Below are 19,499 nucleotides of genomic sequence, written 5' to 3'. Positions count from 1 at the left end.
AGTACAGGAAAAGAAAGAAAGAAAGAATGAGATGTAAAATGTCTTTCAAAAGTAAGAATTAAATAATTAAACTCAGTATCCTACCTCGTCCTCTCAACATTTCAATACGGACAAAGTATTCAATCCAATTTTTAAAAATGATATTTATATATAGAATACGTAATTTTTAAACATATTTTTAATATAATTAACATAATAAGAACATGTAAACGTAAAGAATCAAATTCTTTAAAGAATAAATAATATATGGAATAAATACTTTTAATAGGAGAAGCTCAAACAGATTTTCTTCGTTGTCTCCACATAAAAGCCCACGATGGCCTCACAAACAAACACATGTTTGACCATTTGAGGACCTCAAAAGTCAAAAGAGTCAGCTCCTAGATCACGTGGTTATTACAGACTTTGGTCAATACATTGAACGTTTAGGAAAAAACAAATGCAAAATTAATTATTGGGATTGTACTAATTTACAATTAGCTCGGTATAAAAATTGACTAAAAATTGTTTTTGACTAAAAATTCTTATTTTCGACTTCCGTCCAACATCTTGACAAACGGAATTTGTTAAAATATCTCATGTCAGACTCAATTATATTATGACTCTTATTACTTATAATATAAAAATATAAATATGAAGAAAAAAAAAAAGAGAAGGATGGTTAAATTACCCCTTAGCCAAACGATCTTGATAATTTCAGCCATCTTTTTAATATATTTAGGTGTTGACAGAACCAATTTCATTTGGTCAAAAGGTTAGAGTGTAAAGTCGGTCAGTTATAATTGATCGGTAATCGGTAATTAGGTAATAGGCCATTTAATTTGGTACTTGATTGGAAATAACCGATAATTATATATATATATATATATAAAACTAAAAAAAAAAAATTTAGAGTTTTACATTTTAATTTTCATTCAACTTAGATCAACATATTGGGTAAAAAAAGGTTGAAATGTTTTATTTTTTTTAAATGGCTAAAAAAGTCTAAATTAAGCCCAAAGAGTAGGCTCAATACCTAAATTAAGCACCCAATTTTTTAAAATGTTAGTTACCAGTCCGAATAATCGGATACTAACCGCTAACCGCCAGTTATTAAATAACCGGTTAATCGGCTACCTGGTTGGCGGTTTTGACGAATCGGCTACCCTAGTTACGGTTACCAATTTTAGTCAATAACCAATAATCATAATCAAGTTTTCACCCGAATCAAAAGTACTTCAATCAAACATTAAGATAAAGATTTTTATTTTTTATTTTTTTTTCTTGTTCCTTAACAAATGAGCCAATTTTTATATCCGAATACAAATAAATAAAACTACTCATATAAAATGATTTTGCATTATTATCTTTTTTTTTTTTTTTTTGTTGATGATAGAATTTGGAGGGAGGAAGTTATTGTAGTCAAGATAAATAATGAATGAAGCGCCATTTACGCCACTAATAGGCTGTCTTATGAGAGCCCCGAGAAACGTAATTAAGACGGAGACATAATTCTGTAAGTAACATCGATTAGAGAGCTGAGGTGTTGTGGAAGCTGTGTAAAATTAATTAATACGATTTTCTTTTTTTTATTCACTGCAAATTGTCAATTTTTTTATGCCAGCAACGTAAAAGCCAAAATAAGTACGTTGACCAGTACAACGTAACTGAATATTATAAGCTAGAATAGCTCAGGAAAAAAATTAACAACAGTTTTCTACTATCAAAAGTTTATAAATACTACATATTGTAATAAAAATAATTATTTCATAATTCTCTTAGATGAGTTCAAAAAGATGATTTAAATCCAATAAGAAATGGATATAAATTTAAGGATAATATGATTAAATAAATATTAACAATTTCATTTTTGTGACTAAAAGTATTATAATTTTTATTTTAAATTTTTTATAAATTAATGTGTAAATTTACGTGACACTTATTAGATGACATATAAATTAACAAGTGTGTTTATAAGAATATAATAATATAAAACTAATAAATAAATGTACAATGTGGCACCCGTATGTATTGTTAGATAGATTAAAATTTAATCTTTCATAATTTATCTAAAAACTTCACTTAAAAATGGAAAACATTTTATTGCTAATTTTAGTTATTTATTGCAGAAATTTATGGCTGAAGTGCCAGCGAGGATGACACATAGGACTCTTGTTTGACCGAATGCGGTCCCCACGGCAACCAAGAAAGGCAAAGTGAAAAGGCTGGCACTCCCTGCACTCTGCGTTATCGCTGTTAGAGAAGCTTTTAAATGCTTTACTCTCTCTGCAGCTCTCAGAAGAGACTTATTTTGTTCTTCGTTTCTTTTTATCTCTCAGACCAAACTCTGTCACCCCGTCTTTAATGGCCCTTTAGCTCTCTCTCTCTCTCTTTCTCTCCCATCCCTTTCGGCGCTTGCCCGGCGAACTTTTCGGGTCGAGTCCCACACCGAACTTCTCGGTTACGGCGACGCGTGTCAGGTTCCGCCACCGTTTCCGGCGCTACCTCAGTAGTCTAGTAACTCAAAAACACAACCTTGTACTCAAATCTTCGATTCTTCGCCAAGATTTATTTATTTATTTTTTTGGTGTGTGTGTGTGTGTTTTAAGGTCTTGCACAGTAATGGGTTACAGTGTTTATACAGTGAATTTTGCTGAAGACTAATAACTAGTCTTTTGGTTTTTGAGTACTTTTTTTCGTAGCTTTGTGAAAATTTGTACGGAGAGAACGAGGAAGGTGGGTTTTCTGTTGCTTGGGATTCCTTTACTTTTGAGTTTTGTATTTGTTCCTTCTGTTTTTGTCCGACGTAGCTAATGCAAGTGCATTCTCCGTTTTGTTCTTTCTAAGCTTTTCATATTCTGTAATCTATCACTCTGTTCGTTGTCCTTTTTGGCCTCTCTTCACCACACAGAGCTTCACTGTGGTCTCTGTTCGTATAGAAACTGTGTGTGAGAGTGAGGTCGAACTGAACTGAGAATGCTATACACGCTAGTCCTTTTTCTTCTATGTGCTCCTGCCCTTGTGTATGCTCCAGACCCAGTTTTCAATGATGATGTTTTAGGCTTGATTGTGTTCAAGGCCGGTCTGCAAGACCCAAAGGCCAAGCTCGCATCTTGGAACGAAGACGATGACAGTCCCTGCAACTGGGTCGGAGTCAAATGCGACCCGAGAACCAACAGGGTCTCTGAGCTCGTTCTCGACGGGTTCTCTCTCTCCGGTCACATCGACAGGGGCCTCCTGAGGCTGCAATTCCTTCAAACTCTGTCACTGTCCAAGAACAACTTCACGTGGACTATAAACCCTGATCTTGCTCGCCTTCGTAGCTTACAAGTTATTGACTTTAGTGAGAACAAGCTCTATGGGTCGATCCCAGATGGCCTTTTTCAACAATGTCGGTCCTTGAGAGCGGTTTCATTTGCCGGGAACAATCTCACTGGAAATATTCCCGACTCTTTGAGCTATTGCTCGACATTGGGGTCTGTAAACTTCTCGTCCAATCAGCTTTCTGGGAAATTGCCGGGTGGAATATGGTTTTTGAGAGGGCTTCAGGTGCTTGATTTGTCTGATAATTTGCTGGAGGGAGATGTTCCTGTAGGAAGTGAAGCTTTGTATGATTTGAGAGCGATAAATTTAAGCAAGAACCGGTTCTCCGGGAAGCTTCCGGTGGATATTGGAGATTGTTCTGTTCTAAAATTGGTTGATTTTAGTGAGAACTTCCTTTCAGGGAGCCTCCCAGAGTCGCTGCAGAGACTTGGTTCATGTAATTCTCTGAGTTTACGGGGAAATTCGTTCACAGGAGAAATTCCAGATTGGATTGGAGAGTTGAGAGGCCTTGAGACATTGGATCTTTCTTCGAATAGGTTTTCCGGTTGGATACCGATTTCGATAGGAAATCTTCAATTACTGAAGAATATAAACTTGTCCAGGAACCGGTTTACAGGGAGCTTGCCAGAGTCAATGACAAATTGCATTAACCTTTTGGCTATGGATGTTAGCCATAATCAGTTGGCAGGCAATCTTCCTTCCTGGATTTTTAAGCCGACTGTACGAAGTGTTTCACTTCCTGAAAACGGAATCAGTGGAAATGTGCAATATTCATCGCTCACATCAATAGCAATGTTTTATCAAGGTCTTCAGGTCTTGGATTTATCTTCGAATGCATTGTCTGGTGAAATTCCAGCTAACATTGGGGTACTTAGTTCCTTGCAGTTCTTGAATATTTCCCGGAACCAACTTTTTGGTACTATTCCGGCTGGCATAGGTGAATTGAAATCTATACACGTTCTTGATTTAAGCAACAATCGGCTAGATGGAAGCATTCCTTCTGAAATCGGAGGAGCAGTTTCACTTAAGGAGCTGAGGCTCCAGAAGAACTTTTTAACTGGGAAACTTCCTATCCAAGTTGAGAACTGCTCATCTCTAACATCTTTGTAAGCTCTCTCTTGCTCTCTTAATTTATGCTTTACTATTTTCTGTCAATTAAGCAGATTGAGAATCTTTGAAGCTATGTGAATAGTGCGAAATTTTAAGCTTACAGAGGTACTTTGTACTCCCTTAATATTCTTTATAAAAAGCCAATACACTACATTTATGGTCTAAAACAATTGAACCTGCCCACAATTTTCTCTTAAGCATTGCTCAGGTGGCACATATGATAGGAGAAAAGATTAAAAGTACTTAGATGATTTATTCGGCCTTCTGCTGATACACTGCTGGACAAATTCAGTTATTTTAGTAGTCGTAATTAGATCTTTCTGGTAGTACTAAGCATGGAGCTGATTGAGAAGGGCGTGCTAGTTTGATCATTAATTTTTTTAGTTATAAATGAAAGATCTGGTCTTTGTATTCGTGATCTTAATTTTCTTTGTTCTATAATTGTAACATTTACCTTTCTTTTTGTGGCGACATTAAGATCATTTTGTACGTTCAAATTGTAAGCTAAGGAACCTGTTTGTTCTAATAGATTCCCTTCTTTTTTTTGTTCTGTTTGGTTGAGTTGTACAGGATCCTATCTCAGAACAACCTCACTGGCCCAATTCCTGCAGCCATTTCAAACCTCACCAATCTTCAATATGTCGACTTATCTTTGAATAAACTCTCTGGAAGCTTACCCAAAGAGCTGACAAATCTTTCCCACCTAGTTTCTTTTAACGTCTCCCACAACCACCTTCAAGGTGAGCTGCCAGTGGGGGGCTTCTTCAACACTATCTCTCCCTCATCTGTCTCTGGTAATCCATCCCTATGTGGTTCTGTTGTTGGTCGCTCCTGCCCTGCTGTGCATCCTAAACCTCTTGTTCTTAATCCTAATTCTTCCAACTCCTCTCCTGCCAGTTCTTCCTCTCCGAATCATCACAGAATTGTACTCAGCATCTCCGCCCTCATTGCCATTGGTGCAGCTGTGTTCATTGCTCTCGGTGTAATATCTATTACAGTCCTGAATATCCATGCGCGGTCTTCAATGTCACGCACTGCTGATCCTCTTGCATTTCCTGGAGGGGAAGATTTCAGTTGTTCCCCCACTAATGATCCAAACTATGGCAAGCTTGTCATGTTTTCTGGTGATGCTGACTTTGTCATGGGGGCTCATGCACTGCTCAACAAGGACTGTGAACTTGGTCGAGGTGGATTTGGAGTTGTTTACCAAACAGTCCTTCGAGATGGGCGTTCAGTTGCAATCAAGAAGCTAACAATCTCGGGTTTGATCAAGTCCCAAGAAGATTTTGAGGGGGAAGTGAAGAAACTCGGAAAGATCAGGCACCATAATCTTGTGGCCCTTGAAGGGTATTACTGGACTCCATCTCTGCAACTCCTTATTTATGAATACGTCTCCTGTGGGAGTTTGTATAAGCATCTCCATGATGGACACAATGGAAACTGCCTCTCTTGGCGGCAGAGGTTCAACATTGTTCTGGGGATGGCAAAAGGTTTGGCCCATTTGCACCGATTGAACATTATTCACTACAACCTGAAATCAACAAATGTTCTAATAGACAGCTCTGGTGTGCCAAAAGTCGGAGATTCTGGCCTTGCGAGGCTGTTGCCAATGTTAGACCATTGTGTTTTGAGCAGCAAAATCCAAAGTGCTCTTGGGTACATGGCTCCTGAGTTCGCATGTCGAACTGTGAAAATCACCGAGAAATGCGATGTCTATGGGTTTGGGGTCTTGGTTTTGGAGGTGGTTACAGGAAAAAGACCTGTAGAATATATGGAGGATGATGTGGTGGTGCTCTGTGACATGGTGAGAGAGGCATTGGAGGAAGGGAAGGTGGAGGATTGTATTGATGGGAGGCTCCAGCATAATTTTCCAGCAGAGGAGGCAATTCCAGTTATAAAGCTTGGTTTAATATGTGCCTCTCAGGTTCCATCAAACAGACCAGACATGAGTGAGGTGATCAATATTTTAGAGCTCGTCCAGTGCCCTTCAGAAGGCCAGGAGGAATTTTAAGAGTAAATGTAAGTTGTAGGGATTGAGAAAAGGCAACATATAATTCAAATTCCGGTGAACATAAATCCGACTTGTTTGTTTTAGCCAATACATGAAAAAGAATAGATTGTTGAAGGTCCAGTTCTTCACAATCATTTGTTTCTTGTTTAATTTTGTTTCTTCTTTTTATTGATTTTGTTCAGTTGTATTACTGGATTGCTTTTCCCCGGTTTCATATGGAAATGGAACTGATCAAATATTTATGAAGACGATATTTCTTGAGTATGGATCACATTGATTGAATGCCTTGTTTTTGCTTCAATATTTAAGTGATAGTATTCCGTATCAAGAATAATGTTATTAGGACAAAATCTGTTAGATTTAAGTTTTTGGATTAAAATAGTATCGTAACATATTATATCTAATCCACGTATCCGAAATTGTTTGTTAATGTTTTTGTTTTGAGAAGAAAAACAAGAGATAGAAAACAACAATTTTAACAAACGGAGTTGAGCAGAATGATAACCAAGCCACAAGAATTGAATGTTTTTATGACTCGATCCGTCTTGAAAGGAGCGCCAGTCAGTCTCTCTTGGCGGTGTGCTCAACGGGTAAAGTGCTATTATGGTTAAGTTCAGAAAGAGAATTCCAACCATCTGAGTGTATGGAGTATTATGATAGAGCATGCTGTTGAAAGAAAAGTAGTCTTAAATTATCAGCAATTCAATCTTGAATTCTCATTTGGCTTGGTTTCTACGTATCCCCAACCAACTGGTGGTAATTATGTAGCCAATGCACTCTTTGAAAGTGAGCTCAGATGGTGCCTCTTTATTCTCTCATACTCATACTCTGATACTCATACTCAGTTTTTGCAGAGGTATGGTTAATAATTAAGGCTTAAATGTGAAGTTTAATTTAAATAAACCGTGTTGGGAAACCCAAAAGCGAGCCTAATGAAGTGGGCTTCGACATCATAAAAGCACATCACATGGGGGTCCTCAGCAGCACTTATGAGTTTTTTGAATGGTAATTATCTAGTGCTCGACAATCCTGCCATGTCCAACAGTGCCAACTTTTCATGTTCTTGATTGCTTATGTCTGGTTGAAACTAAAGAAAACAGTATACCAGATATAATGACTTTGTTTTTTTAATGCTTTTCTAGGAGACTTATTTTTTTTATTTTTTTATTTTTTATTAGTGTTTTCAGTTGTTTATTAATATTTTTATTTTGAAAATAAAATGAACAATAAAAAAACTTCAACAAATAAAGTAGTTACGTTGTCTGGTGCTTAGTTGTTGATTTATAATCATGTTTGTTTGCCTTTTTGTTTTTTGTTCTGGAGACAAATATATTAAGGAACTATTCAAAACACAAAAGCAATTTTTCACGTCAAAATAATTTTTCAAACTAAAAATAAAAAAACAGCATCCCAGAAACAAAATTAACAAACATTCCCTTATCAAGTTTCAAGAGAATGAAACAGGTGGAAAGTTCTAAAATGACTGAATGTCAAACGAAAAAATAAAATAAAAAAAAAAGACTTGAAAAGTGGGAAGACTTGAACCAAACCCTATGGCCTATCATAGCTTGGTTTCTTTAAAGCATCTTCAAAGCACTATTCATGATTAATGACTCCAAAATGCTTAAAATAACCAATATTGATGCCCTAAAATCAGTAGATACCAAGAGGAAAGTTGAAGGGAGAAGGAGAAAGCGGGAAAGAGGGAGAAGAAGTATGGAGAAGAGGAACCCTGGTCACACTTGCCTGACAACCCACTGAAGAAGTCTGGTAAATAACTAACATGGCAATAACAAAAAAAAATACAGAACAATAAAAGTGGTAATAATATAACAACTCTCATTTCCTTTTTTATCTTTTTCACTTTTTTCAAAATAATCAAATAAAAAATATTTTTTCTTTTTTTCACTTTTATATCACATCAATAATTTTTTATTATTATTCAAATAAAAAAAATTTATTACAAAACAAATTTTATTTTATTTTATTTTATTTTTTATAAAACAATTCTAAACTTTTTTATATTTTATATCACATCAATCACTTTTACTACTACTCAAACAAATATTTCACAATTACAACCATTTGTCAAACAGGCCCATAGGTCTTCTATTCTCAATCACCATAATAAAAGTGGCAACCACAAAGTCCTAGGTTGAACCGTCTTCCAACATGTAATCGGTTGTTACGATCCTAAGTGTTCAAAATAATTTAAGTGTAATTTTAACCACGATATAGGGGCGGAGCCCGCCTTCCAGCTTTGGGGGGCAGGATTGAAAAAAAAAATTAAGGGGGCAATTCTGAAAAAAAAAATAAATAAATAAAAAAATTGAAGGATACAATTTTAATTTTATTTTATTTTATTAGATTTATTTTATTTATTTTATTTTTTGAGAAAACCTTGGACCTTTGGGGATGGGGGGAGAGGGAGGCCCCAAGGCTCTACGTGGCTCCGCCACTGCACGTTTATATAAGTTATTTGACACCCTCCTTATAAGCCAATTTTCAAGAGTGAATTTTATTGATTTGTATCATTTGGTGAGTCAACCACTACATTAAATATGAGATCAGACACAGTAAATCAAGTACCGAATCAAATAGATTGTGACTTTGTAGTCAAGTCATGAAGTTATAGACTAAATTAAAATGTCTTAACATTATGTATGTCGTCAAAAAAGAAAAGGCTATTATCAAATCAGCGTTCAATAAAATGGCTTGTCGTAGACGTCGACTATAGAGTTCTGACAGAATGTTACTACCCACAATGCAATTTTTAACAAGTAATGATTAAAGTAACAATAATTTCATACTGGATTTTTTCTTCGGTCAAGATTTCATATTATTTTTTTTCTTCGGTCAAGATTTCATATTATTGTCATGTATGAAGGAACTAGACATCTTTAAATGCGGTTGTTGTGACAAAGTAAAACTATACCGTTTTGATCTATAAAAAAAAAAAAAAAACTACACCGTTTTTGTTTGGACGAAGAAAAAGCTTTGCAGGTGGTGTTGCATGTCTTCTAAGACGGTATTTAATTGTCGTTCTTCCTAGAAACAACGTCGTTTGCAACAGAAAGACAGCCGCTTAGAGAAGGGAAACGACATCTAAAAGATCGCTATTTTTGTCTACTAATTAAACGGACGATGCCAAAAAGGCCTTTACAGATTGCGACACCAACATACTAAAAAGTTAAGATGCACACTTGGTGTTTGTAGAAAAGTATCACCCACCTTGACGTGAGTTGTTTGCTGTGTATTTCATTTATAGTCAATGTTCAGATTACAAGATGGATACAAACATGAGCAACGATTGAGTTCCAATCAAAGACAAATACAATTGTTTCTAAGTTCCTTCGTTAATGAGTGAGTTCCTGTTGAGATAATGTTTTGTCTGTTGTGTTATCTTTATCCTTCTTCAATGACACTTGCTAGTTGCGGATGATGAGGTATTGTAAAGCAAAGCAGTAACATTGTAGTGAACTACCTTCCTAATATTGGCATAGAAAGTTATCTTTATCCTTCTTCAATGACACTTGCTGTTTAATTAAATGAGCCAAATTAAAGTTAACCTCCAAATCTTATATCCCCTCGGCATGACCCGAATGGCTAATCCTACTCCATTCCCCAACCCACTCCCCGCCTTCCAAGAAAATAAATGAAGATAAAGAGTACAATGAAATACAAAATACAAAATGCAGGAAAATATAGATGTTTACTCCTGTACTTCCAAAAAAAAAAAAACCCAACTTTTACAAACCTCATTTCTGGGCTCCAACTATTACTTGACAAGATCAACGAAGCAAGATTTTTCATCCAAAAAAAAAAAAAAAACTGTGAGACAGTTCTATATTCAATTTCTCAATGATCCTATTTGTTGACAATGTTGTACATTGAGTTTAATTTTTTTTTTTACTTCTTGTCCACCCTCTGCTACCTCACCTACCTTTTAGCAAAAATTCTCTTTTCGATCCCTTTTTGGCTGTCAAATACCTAGTCATTCCAGTCACTTTCCCATCCTTCTCTGTTTGAAGTTCTAGAAGTAAGGCCATTTGCAGAAATGCTTCCTACAAGACGTCCTGGTGACTTCACTGCATTATCTTCATCCCAGTCTTCATCCCAACCCTGATCCCAACCCTCTGCTGTTTCCACATTGGTAGCTATAACAGATTCTGGTAAACCCATTTCAAGTTCTTGATATGGGACTCCATCGGGGTGTCTCTTCTTCCGAAACTTGCAGCAAGCCCATGTCCCTCCAAAGACGAGCGCTGTAAGAATCAAGAAGTAGGCACCATTGACAGGAGTCACTAGCTTGTCATAAGGTGGGAGACCCACGTAAAAGTTTCGTTTTACAGGAGGGTCCCAATGAAGCACGCATTCACCAGTTCCAGCATATAATATGATTTTGGTGCTATTGTCATTAGATAGCGTGATACTGATCTGAAAAACAAACAAGCAACAGTGGGGCAAATCTGCTTAGTGCTTACAAGAAGCCCAGTGTAGTCTCCCATAAATTTGATTAAAAATAGAACCATGGAAAATTTTTGGGTCATCCATGGCTCCAGAATATGAATCTAATCCATTAGAAACAATTGAACATATGACAGCAAGATCTACGACCCAATAACAATCTTTTAAACCGAGGGTTTAATATTGTTTAACATTAACTCAGCTGGCCAAACAAGAGAGGGTCTTTCATTGCAGATCTCAGCCAAAAACTGCCAAAAAAGAACTATTCCCCTATTCATCCTAACTTCTCCATCCCCCTTCTCTGTATTTAGCCATAAACCAAGGAAAAAAGCTCAAAAGATAGGAATATATTACTCATAATCATGCTTTGAGAGCCATAAATACTCAGTTAAGTCTCTCATTAAGCAGAGCTTTATTTAAAATTGTTCAAGGAAAAGAAAGAGAAGAAGATATTCCTGATGGCTATAGCTTACAGCACAATCCAACCTTTCAATTGAAACATTATTTCCAAAGATACAAGTGCCATTACATTTCCAAGAAAATCGGATAAAATAACAACATAAATCAGAGAAATAATAGAGCAGAGAATAAGATATTGGCAGAGAAAGATCCATACCTTTTCAGTTTGGTTTTTGGGTACTTCCAGCTGCTCATTAGCACTTTGATTTTCCACAGTAAGATTCACTTTCAGAGTGCTCTCTCCACCATTATGGACAAGAACAACCAATTTTTTGGACCCTGCTACAAGTGAAGGAGAAAGTAAATTAAGAACTTTTCATCTCTTCAAAAAATATATGGAATAGAATTGTATGATCAACATAGAGCCCTCAATTAACTGCGTTGTAGGAAGGGAGAAGCATGAAAAAGTCTTTTTCATATCTTGACCTTTCACTTCTGAGTTGTAACTGAATATACAAACAAAAACAGAGCAGCAGAAGTTGTTTTTAACACTTGCTTTGCCTTTTTTGTTTTTAATCACATTTCCCTCTCTCTTTCTTTCTAAGGTTCGGTTGTTTCTGAGCACAAACAGTGGAAGTGAATGAATTTGTAAGAGCTCTCTTACAAAAGATAATGTAGCATGATAGCTTGTCCAATTTAAAACTGCATAGAATATATCTTTAAAATTATAGCTTTATAGAAGATATGTACAAGAAAAAAAAAATGCACACTTAAACAACCCTAACAAATCCATCAAAGGAAAAGCACTACAAATGATGTAGAGGTTATGATCTCTATTAGGTTTTAGTGTTGGCAAATTTAGTGTCAAAACACATGGTTTGGGATGTAATATTTTAGGTTCAGGTTTAGGGTTGCATAAGTATAAAATGAGATTCAAGAAAAGCTGGAATTGAAGATTTGAAGGCTTCGATCGCAAGTTTGATTGTATTTGGTTCGATCGAAGTGATGCAACAGTTTTAAACAACTACCAGAAAAGCACGATCGCAAGTTCGATCAAAGTGTGTCATACAAAAACCCGAGAGCCTCGATTGTAGTGTCATTTGAAGTTTGTTCGAAATTGAAACCCTAAAGTTCAATTGATCGAACTTAAACTTGAATCAATCGAACAAGCCGCACAAAATTAATTGTTATTCGACTTAGCTTTAAAACCTCTGTTTTCTCCCTACCTATATAAGCCTAGTGACCCACAATTTTCAGAAGATATAGAGGCTATTTTTCATTGTTATTGGAGAGAAACTTAAACAATCTTGAGCCTAAACAAATTTGATTCCTCTCCTCGTTTATCATCAATCAAACCACAAAAAAACTTTCAGCCACTAGAGTTCTAGGTTGCAACAAACAAAGATTGTTCGTAAAGGTGATTCTTGTAGAAGAAAGCCAGAGGCTCTAGGGTCATTGCGGTGGGAGATGAACGGGTCATTTGCCGAAGTTGCAAGTTGAGTCAAGGTTTAGAAAGGTTTTGTAAGTTGACTAAGTTGTAACACAAATTTTTTATAGTGGACACCTTTGCGGTTGGCTGGACCCCAGATTGGATTTACTTTTGATTAGTTCTTCAAAAGGTTTTCATTTCGTCACTAAATCCTTGTGTTACTCTATTTTATGCTTTGTTTGATTGTGGTGACTTTAACTGTGGTGGTTGGCTTGTGATGCAGGAGAAAATCAGACATAAGATTTGAAAATTATTTCTTGAATAAGATCAGTCCGAGAATGGAAGGAATCGTACAAAATATTTGAAGAATACAAATATCTACCGTCAACATCCATCAAGGGAATGAAGGAAAGAAGAGACTATCGACAAATCCCTTGATTCATCTTTTACAGAATTTCCATATGTATATTTACGTTGTCGTCAAGTAATATTATAGTTATTATATTTTCCCTAATATGGTAATTCTTTGGCACCAAGTATTTCCCATTAATTTGGAGATATTCTTTGGTACCAAGTATTTCCATAATATGCTTATTTGTATTTATTTCAAGTCTTAGGAGATTTTATTAAAGTTTTCGGGATTTTGCTATTTTTAGTAATTTTTCAGCTATATTAGCCCGGCTTGTGGGCGTTTTCCAGGAGTTGTTGTTTATTGATAATTTTATCGAATTCAGAGTCTCCCTCTGTTTTTGGGGTGAATTTCCTATTTTCTTACTTGCAAACTACTTGTTGATTAGCCTGCAGAGTAATCGCTATTCTGTCCGGCGTAAGCTTGATCATTGTTTTGTTTGGTAATCTAGTTTGTAACTTGGGGTCTAAAATGAATTTTCCAATCTCTACAGATGGGCACAAGGCTTTGGACATGACAACCCTAAAAAATAAAGGCATGCAGATAACCTTTTGTTTTTGATAACTAATTACACTGGGACATTGATATAAAAAAGAAATACAATTTGCAACCATTAAGTCTAGTGCCAGTTAAAAGAGCAAACATCTATGATACCAAAACAATGCAGTAGCACTAAAGGATTGACCATTTGCTGCCTGGATTTCATCATGCAATGAGCCAAAGCTTAGTAAGAGAGGGTAGTTTTGAGGTTTTCAAAGGATGGAAGGATAAATATAGGGTTTCTCAAATTAAAATAGGAAAATTCTCAACTTTAACCTCAAAGAAATGCTTCTTAACCATCATCATAGTATCCATGACTCTTCTGTGTGATATTCCTTTTCGTTCAGCTCTTGAAATCACATCTAGCAGTGGTTGGAACAGCTCATAAACTCCAACCACTGCACCTTCACTGCCCCCAATTGTTTCTCGTACCTCTATTGAAACAGAATGGTTTCATGTTCCTACAACCTATGCGTAGTCAGTGCTGTAGCCCCAATAATAGCTACTAATAAAATAAGACAAGCAACCAAAAACCAGACGGAATATTAGTCATAAAGTAAATTCCCCCATGTTTCCAAATTAGACCAACTTTGTACCTTTCCAGCATAACACCATATCTAAGAGAAGTCGTATTTCGTTGGGTTGGCAGAAATGGAATAAACATTCATAATCAAATTCTACACCAGTTTCTTGCGCAATGCCATTTAAATCACAAAAGCATTTGAATACACGACCAAAACATTTTTCACAATAGAGTTTGTTTCTTTGGAATTTCACCACTATCCTATTACTGCAAAAATATAACTCTTCTTTAATAAAAATCCACAACAAACACAAACGATTATCTGGGTATGGCCAAGAGCAGCATATGAATTTACCACTTTGAACGGCTTTGACGCAGGCGGTCATGGTCCCCTTGTCCTTGCAGTTCTTATCCAACGACTCATCACAATTCTCAGTGCTCGCCGCTATCAAACCACCGGTCTGATTACTATTATCACTGGGATGATCCTTGGGACCCAACTTGGTTGATTTGTTGGGCACCGGAGGCTCCGGTTCGTTGTTCTTTGACCCGTCGGTTGGCTTAGGATCCGATTTCTTGCCACCTGGAAAGGGACTCGGCGACGGAGAGCTCTAAAGAGAGAAACCATTTCTTAACCCTTGTAATAGCTTCCCAACCCAAACAAGTAATAAGGAAAAGCAATTAGAAAGAGCGAAAGAGAGAAGAGACTTTCTACTTACTGCATGGTCTTTAGGAGCCGCACCCAACAGCCTTTCGAGTATTCTATGCAACGAAGCATCGGAAACATCGGCAACAATCAGAAACACTAAAAGCACTGCGAGAAACGCATTTTTACCCATTTACAGCGCTGTTCCGGATCAGGACAATCACTTTGGCTGGAGAGCAAAGCCAAAAACCGAGGAAAGGGAATTTAATTTAGATCAAGTATCTAAAAGCTTAGAGAACACGCAGACGCAGTGCTAGTTTGAGGATAGTTTGGAAAAATGGGAAAACAATTTAGGGGATTCGAATTTCAGGGTTTGTTTCCCGATTGGGTAAAATTTGGAAAATAAGAAGCTCTAGGGATTTGGATTTGGTGTTTGCGAGACTTGTTGGATTGCAGGGATCTAATGCTATCGAAGTCCGCTTCAGCAAGACTCGGAGTCTCCGAGACTTTTCCTTCTTTTTCTTTTTTTATTTATTTATTTATTTTTTCTTGGGCTATGTCAGAGAACAAACGAAAACCCGTTTGTTGGTCAGACACAATTTCTTAATCAATCTTTTCTTCTTTAAAAAAAATAATAATAATGTTAATCTAAGTAAATATTTCATTCCGGACTGGCCTCACATATTTTTAGTGATTTTTTATGTCAATTATTTAAAAATAATAATAAAAATATTAAAACACACAACGTTAATCGCCTGAATGAACGTGATAAATGAATCTTAAGAGTAACATTGATAAAGTTTTTTCTGAGTTAAATTATTTAAATACAGTCTATTAAACATAAGTTCCAAATATATATGATTTTCGATAAGTTAAAAAATGTATATTAAAATCCTTTTTTTTTTTTATTTTTTATATAAGTAAAATCCTATGTATTTAAAGCACAAGTTAGTTTAATAAATTAAATTTAAGAAAAAAGATATGATACATTATCACTCTCAAGACATAACTTCTGACAACCTTGTGCATGTGGCAACTTTTATTTTTTTTTTAAAAAAAACCCTAAAGCTAACTGGGGAAAAAAGTTACCACGTAGACAAAGTGGTAAGGAGTTATGTCTTGAGGTGGTAAAAAATTATGAGAAATATTAGAGGTACTAAATCTGTTACTAAGATATGTATATTAAGATGATATATAGCTTATTCATTAGATATTATCAAAACAACTAATAAAAAGAAGAATAATGATTCAATGCTACCCAAATATATAATTTTTCACCACCTTGTCTATGTGGTAAGGTGGTCCCCTACTACTTTTTGAGTTTTTTTATTTTTTAAAAATAAATTAAGGTGAGGGACCACCTTGCCACATAGACAAGGTGGTAAAAAGTTGTATATTTAGGTGGTAGCAGGGGCGGTCCTACATTGGGGCTAAGGGGGGCCCTGGCCCCCCCAAGCCCCAAAATTTTCCTCTAAATTTTTTTTTTCACCAAAAAAAAATTAAAAATTAAAAATTTTACCCCCTAATTTTTTAATTTTTTCAATTTTGCCCCCTCAAATTATTATTTTTTTTTCGATTTGACCCCTCCATCTTTTAAAGCCTGGATCCGCTACTGGGTAGTAGTGAATCATTACTCTAAAAAGAAATGCGACGGGTACTAATGAATAAGCTCCACATTATCTTACTACTCATCTCTCAATAAAAGATTTAGTATCTCTAGCATTTCTCATTAATTAAAGATGATCAAAACAATTAATAAAAATAAATGATATAGGTACCAATGAATAAGCTCCATATCATCTTAGTACTCATATCTTAATAAAAGATTTAGTACCTCTAACATTTCTTTGAAATTAATGAATTAGATTGGTTGAAGAGGAAGTAATTTATACGTAGGAATTTCATTCCCCTTTTATTTTCAAAATGTAATGTAACTTTTAAAATTACCATTACATTTGATGATGATCACTCTTAAATTTTAATCCAATATTCATTTTAAAGGTCGCATGTCACATATAACATTACTCGGTTGAAGAGTAATGCTAATTATTACACTTTTATTTCATTGGACTAATGTGACAATATGCCCACGAGGCCATGAGCCTGTCATTGTACAGAATCTTGACCCTGTTGTGCATGGGCCAAGGCCCAAGTAATATTTGATATTGGGCCAGTATTTGGGCTAAGCCCACTTTTTAATGGATGAATATTTGAAAATTGTACAGAATCTTGACCCTGATGTGCATGGGCCAAGGCCTAAGTAATATTTGATATTGGGCCGGTATTTGAAAGGCAAGGCTCTGGAGATGGGCTTGAGCCTACACAATATTTTGACAAAACTGAGGCCCACAGAAGGTTCATAAGAGGCCCAAAATCTTGACCCACTATAATTGGGTTTGATTTTGGTGAACAAAAAGCTTATGGTAACACAATAAAGCGTAATTAAGTATTTTATTTTCTTTTGCAACTTTTGTCAGAAATAAGCCTCCTAAAAGAGAGCGAGAGAAAGAGTATGACATGATTCCTTTCGTGCAAGAAAGAATAAAGCGAAAAAAAAAAGAAAAAAGAAGCGTAATTAAGTTCTTACCTCTACCACTTCTTTCATGCCTTCGGCTTCCACGTTCATATGGAGAATGGGGTAAATTTTATTATTCGCAATTTTTTGTGATAAAATGATTTGAGTATCGTTAAGAAAAGTACAATTTTTACTTTGAATCGTTTATAAATTGATGTGACCTTTATGATATTTGTTATATCAATCATTAAAATATGAATTACCGTATGATAATATATATAACTAATAGCACTTATATATTTACAAATTGACGTATTATTTTATGTAGTAATTGATATTTTTATGCATATTTTATAAAATATAAACTATAACGTGAGTTTATACATAATTGTAATAAAAGATGTATTACCACAAAGAATTTTCAAATGATTTTGTCTATTTGCGAATGGGGTGCTTTAAAGAGCAAATCTAAGTAATATTTATGCATACTATATAATTAGTAGAAAGAATATAAATGAACCCAATATCCATCCTACCTCACTGGAAAATGTTGATTATCTTAAAAAAAATCATTTATTTCCCACTGGACAATTGACATGATGTGGCACAAAAGTTTAGGTAAAATAATGGGTATTAATTGAATGCAGAGAGTACTAAGTTTATAGTTCCAAAAAAAAAAAATAAAAAAAAATCTCTTAATATACATTTGAAATGACATAAATATAATTAAAGAATTACATTTATTATTTTTTAAATAGTATAAATATAATTTTTTAATAACGTTCTAAATTTATACTAAAAAAACACCAAATCCATGCCGTGAATCCTGTTTTCACTTTTCACTTTATGAGAAAGTGCAAAATTAATTGATCTTGTTACACGACTTATTATGTAATAAGTTTTGTGAGTTTTGTGAGGTATAAAAATTGATTGATAGTTTCACGTGGTAAAAAGAATAATAATAAAAAAAGTCACTACACCTACTTTTTCTCAATTTTTTCTTATTTATAAAAATCGTAAAATAATACGACAGCATTAATCATATTATAATACGTGTTACTTATATTAAAAAAAATACAAAACAATTTTTTTAAAAAAAAAAACCCACCCCCTCTAGTTTTTCTTTTAATTTATATTTATATTTATATTTTATTTTTTATTATTGTTTGTTACATATATATGTTGTAATGTGATTGGTACTAAAATAGCATTGGACCATTTTCATAAATTTGTTGAAAAAATTGGGTGCTAGAATCTATTTATTTTGAGATATGATATTTATCACTTCAAAACATAACTTTTGAACACCTTATTCATGTGGCAATGTGGTCCTCTAATTAGCTTTAAGAGTTTTTTTTTTTTTAAAAAAAAATAAAAAATAAAAAATAAAAGTAAAAGTCATTACGTGTGACAAAAGTAGCCAAAAAATTATATCTTAGTGTCTCATTTACTTTTTTATTTACCATAGAGAGGGGTCAGCCAGCCAATATCATACCTGAAAGGGCATTTTGCAAATAGATGTAGGCCTCGTTTGGTTTGCGGAATGTCTATTCCATTAGGAAAAGGAATAACTATTCCTAGGAATAGATGAAGGTGGAATGGAATAACTATTCCTATTCTTTTGTTTGGTTGTAACGGTGGAATAGAACATTGCATATGTATTCTTTTGTTTGGTACAGTGCAATATATTGGTGAATGGAATCATATTATAATCAAATTTTCTAAAACACCCTTATAATAAAAATATAATTTATATTCTTATGGACATTTTTTTTCTTTATTTTAGAAACATAAACAATCATATTATGACCTTTTTTTTGTTTTTTTTAATTTCATAGAGTTCATGGCTTTTTTTTTTTTTTTTTTTTCATATACAATTACGCTACAAAATGATTTGTAAGGAAAAAAAAAACACACACACACACACACACATATAATCATCATATCACCATCATAAAAAAATAAAAAGAAAAAAAATAGATCATCTGCAAAGTTCTTTTTATTTTATTCTTTTTTATTTGTTTTACAGCAACAAACATTCATTCTTTGCTTACAAAGTAAAATGATTTATAAGAAAAAAAAAAAAAAAAAAACATAATCATCATAAAAAATTAAATCATCTGCAAAGCCATTTTTATTTTATTATT

General features: G+C 34.5%; 2 protein-coding genes across 3 annotated transcripts; one reads left to right on the top strand and one right to left on the bottom strand.

Annotated features, from left to right (window-relative positions):
- The first annotated feature begins 2,246 nt into the window (after nucleotides 1-2,246).
- Nucleotides 2,247-6,688, top strand: LOC133873914 (leucine-rich repeat receptor-like protein kinase PXC2). The gene is made up of 2 exons (XM_062311717.1): nucleotides 2,247-4,409; nucleotides 4,984-6,688. Exons 1-2 carry the CDS (start codon nucleotides 2,956-2,958, stop codon nucleotides 6,422-6,424), a joined length of 2,895 nt encoding a protein of 964 aa, XP_062167701.1. The 5' UTR covers nucleotides 2,247-2,955; the 3' UTR covers nucleotides 6,425-6,688.
- Nucleotides 6,689-10,098: 3,410 nt separating this feature from the next.
- On the bottom strand, nucleotides 10,099-15,367 carry LOC133872203 (uncharacterized). Of its 2 annotated transcripts, none has more exons than XM_062309648.1 (4): nucleotides 14,911-15,367; nucleotides 14,547-14,802; nucleotides 11,508-11,632; nucleotides 10,099-10,861 (listed from the first exon to the last, which is right to left on the bottom strand). In XM_062309648.1, exons 1-4 carry the CDS (start codon nucleotides 15,028-15,030, stop codon nucleotides 10,415-10,417), a joined length of 948 nt encoding a protein of 315 aa, XP_062165632.1. In that variant the 5' UTR covers nucleotides 15,031-15,367; the 3' UTR covers nucleotides 10,099-10,414. The 2 variants fall into 2 exon arrangements, with proteins under 2 accessions (XP_062165632.1, XP_062165633.1); XM_062309649.1 differs by having other exon boundaries at nucleotides 11,508-11,629; nucleotides 14,911-15,365.
- Nucleotides 15,368-19,499: the final 4,132 nt, after the last annotated feature.

Source organism: Alnus glutinosa, chromosome 7, assembly GCF_958979055.1.
Source record: "Alnus glutinosa chromosome 7, dhAlnGlut1.1, whole genome shotgun sequence".
NCBI lineage: Eukaryota > Viridiplantae > Streptophyta > Magnoliopsida > Fagales > Betulaceae > Alnus > Alnus glutinosa.
The sequence above is the reverse complement of the archived record's forward strand: the minus strand, read 5'-3'. Positions and strand labels throughout refer to the sequence as shown.

What these genes read in the sequence shown, in the direction of transcription:
- LOC133872203 (XM_062309648.1), bottom strand. Translation starts at nt 15,030, where the DNA reads ATGGGTAAAAATGCGTTTCTCGCAGTGCTTTTAGTGTTTCTGATTGTT. An exon ending in CGGCTCCTAAAGACCATGCA is followed by an intron (nt 14,803 to 14,910) that starts GTAAGTAGAAAG and finishes TTCTCTCTTTAG; the next exon opens with AGCTCTCCGTCGCCGAGTCC. An exon ending in CGTCAAAGCCGTTCAAAGTG is followed by an intron (nt 11,633 to 14,546) that starts GTAAATTCATAT and finishes CTTCACTTGTAG; the next exon opens with CAGGGTCCAAAAAATTGGTT.
- LOC133873914 (XM_062311717.1), top strand. Translation starts at nt 2,956, where the DNA reads ATGCTATACACGCTAGTCCTTTTTCTTCTATGTGCTCCTGCCCTTGTG. An exon ending in TGCTCATCTCTAACATCTTT is followed by an intron (nt 4,410 to 4,983) that starts GTAAGCTCTCTC and finishes TGAGTTGTACAG; the next exon opens with GATCCTATCTCAGAACAACC.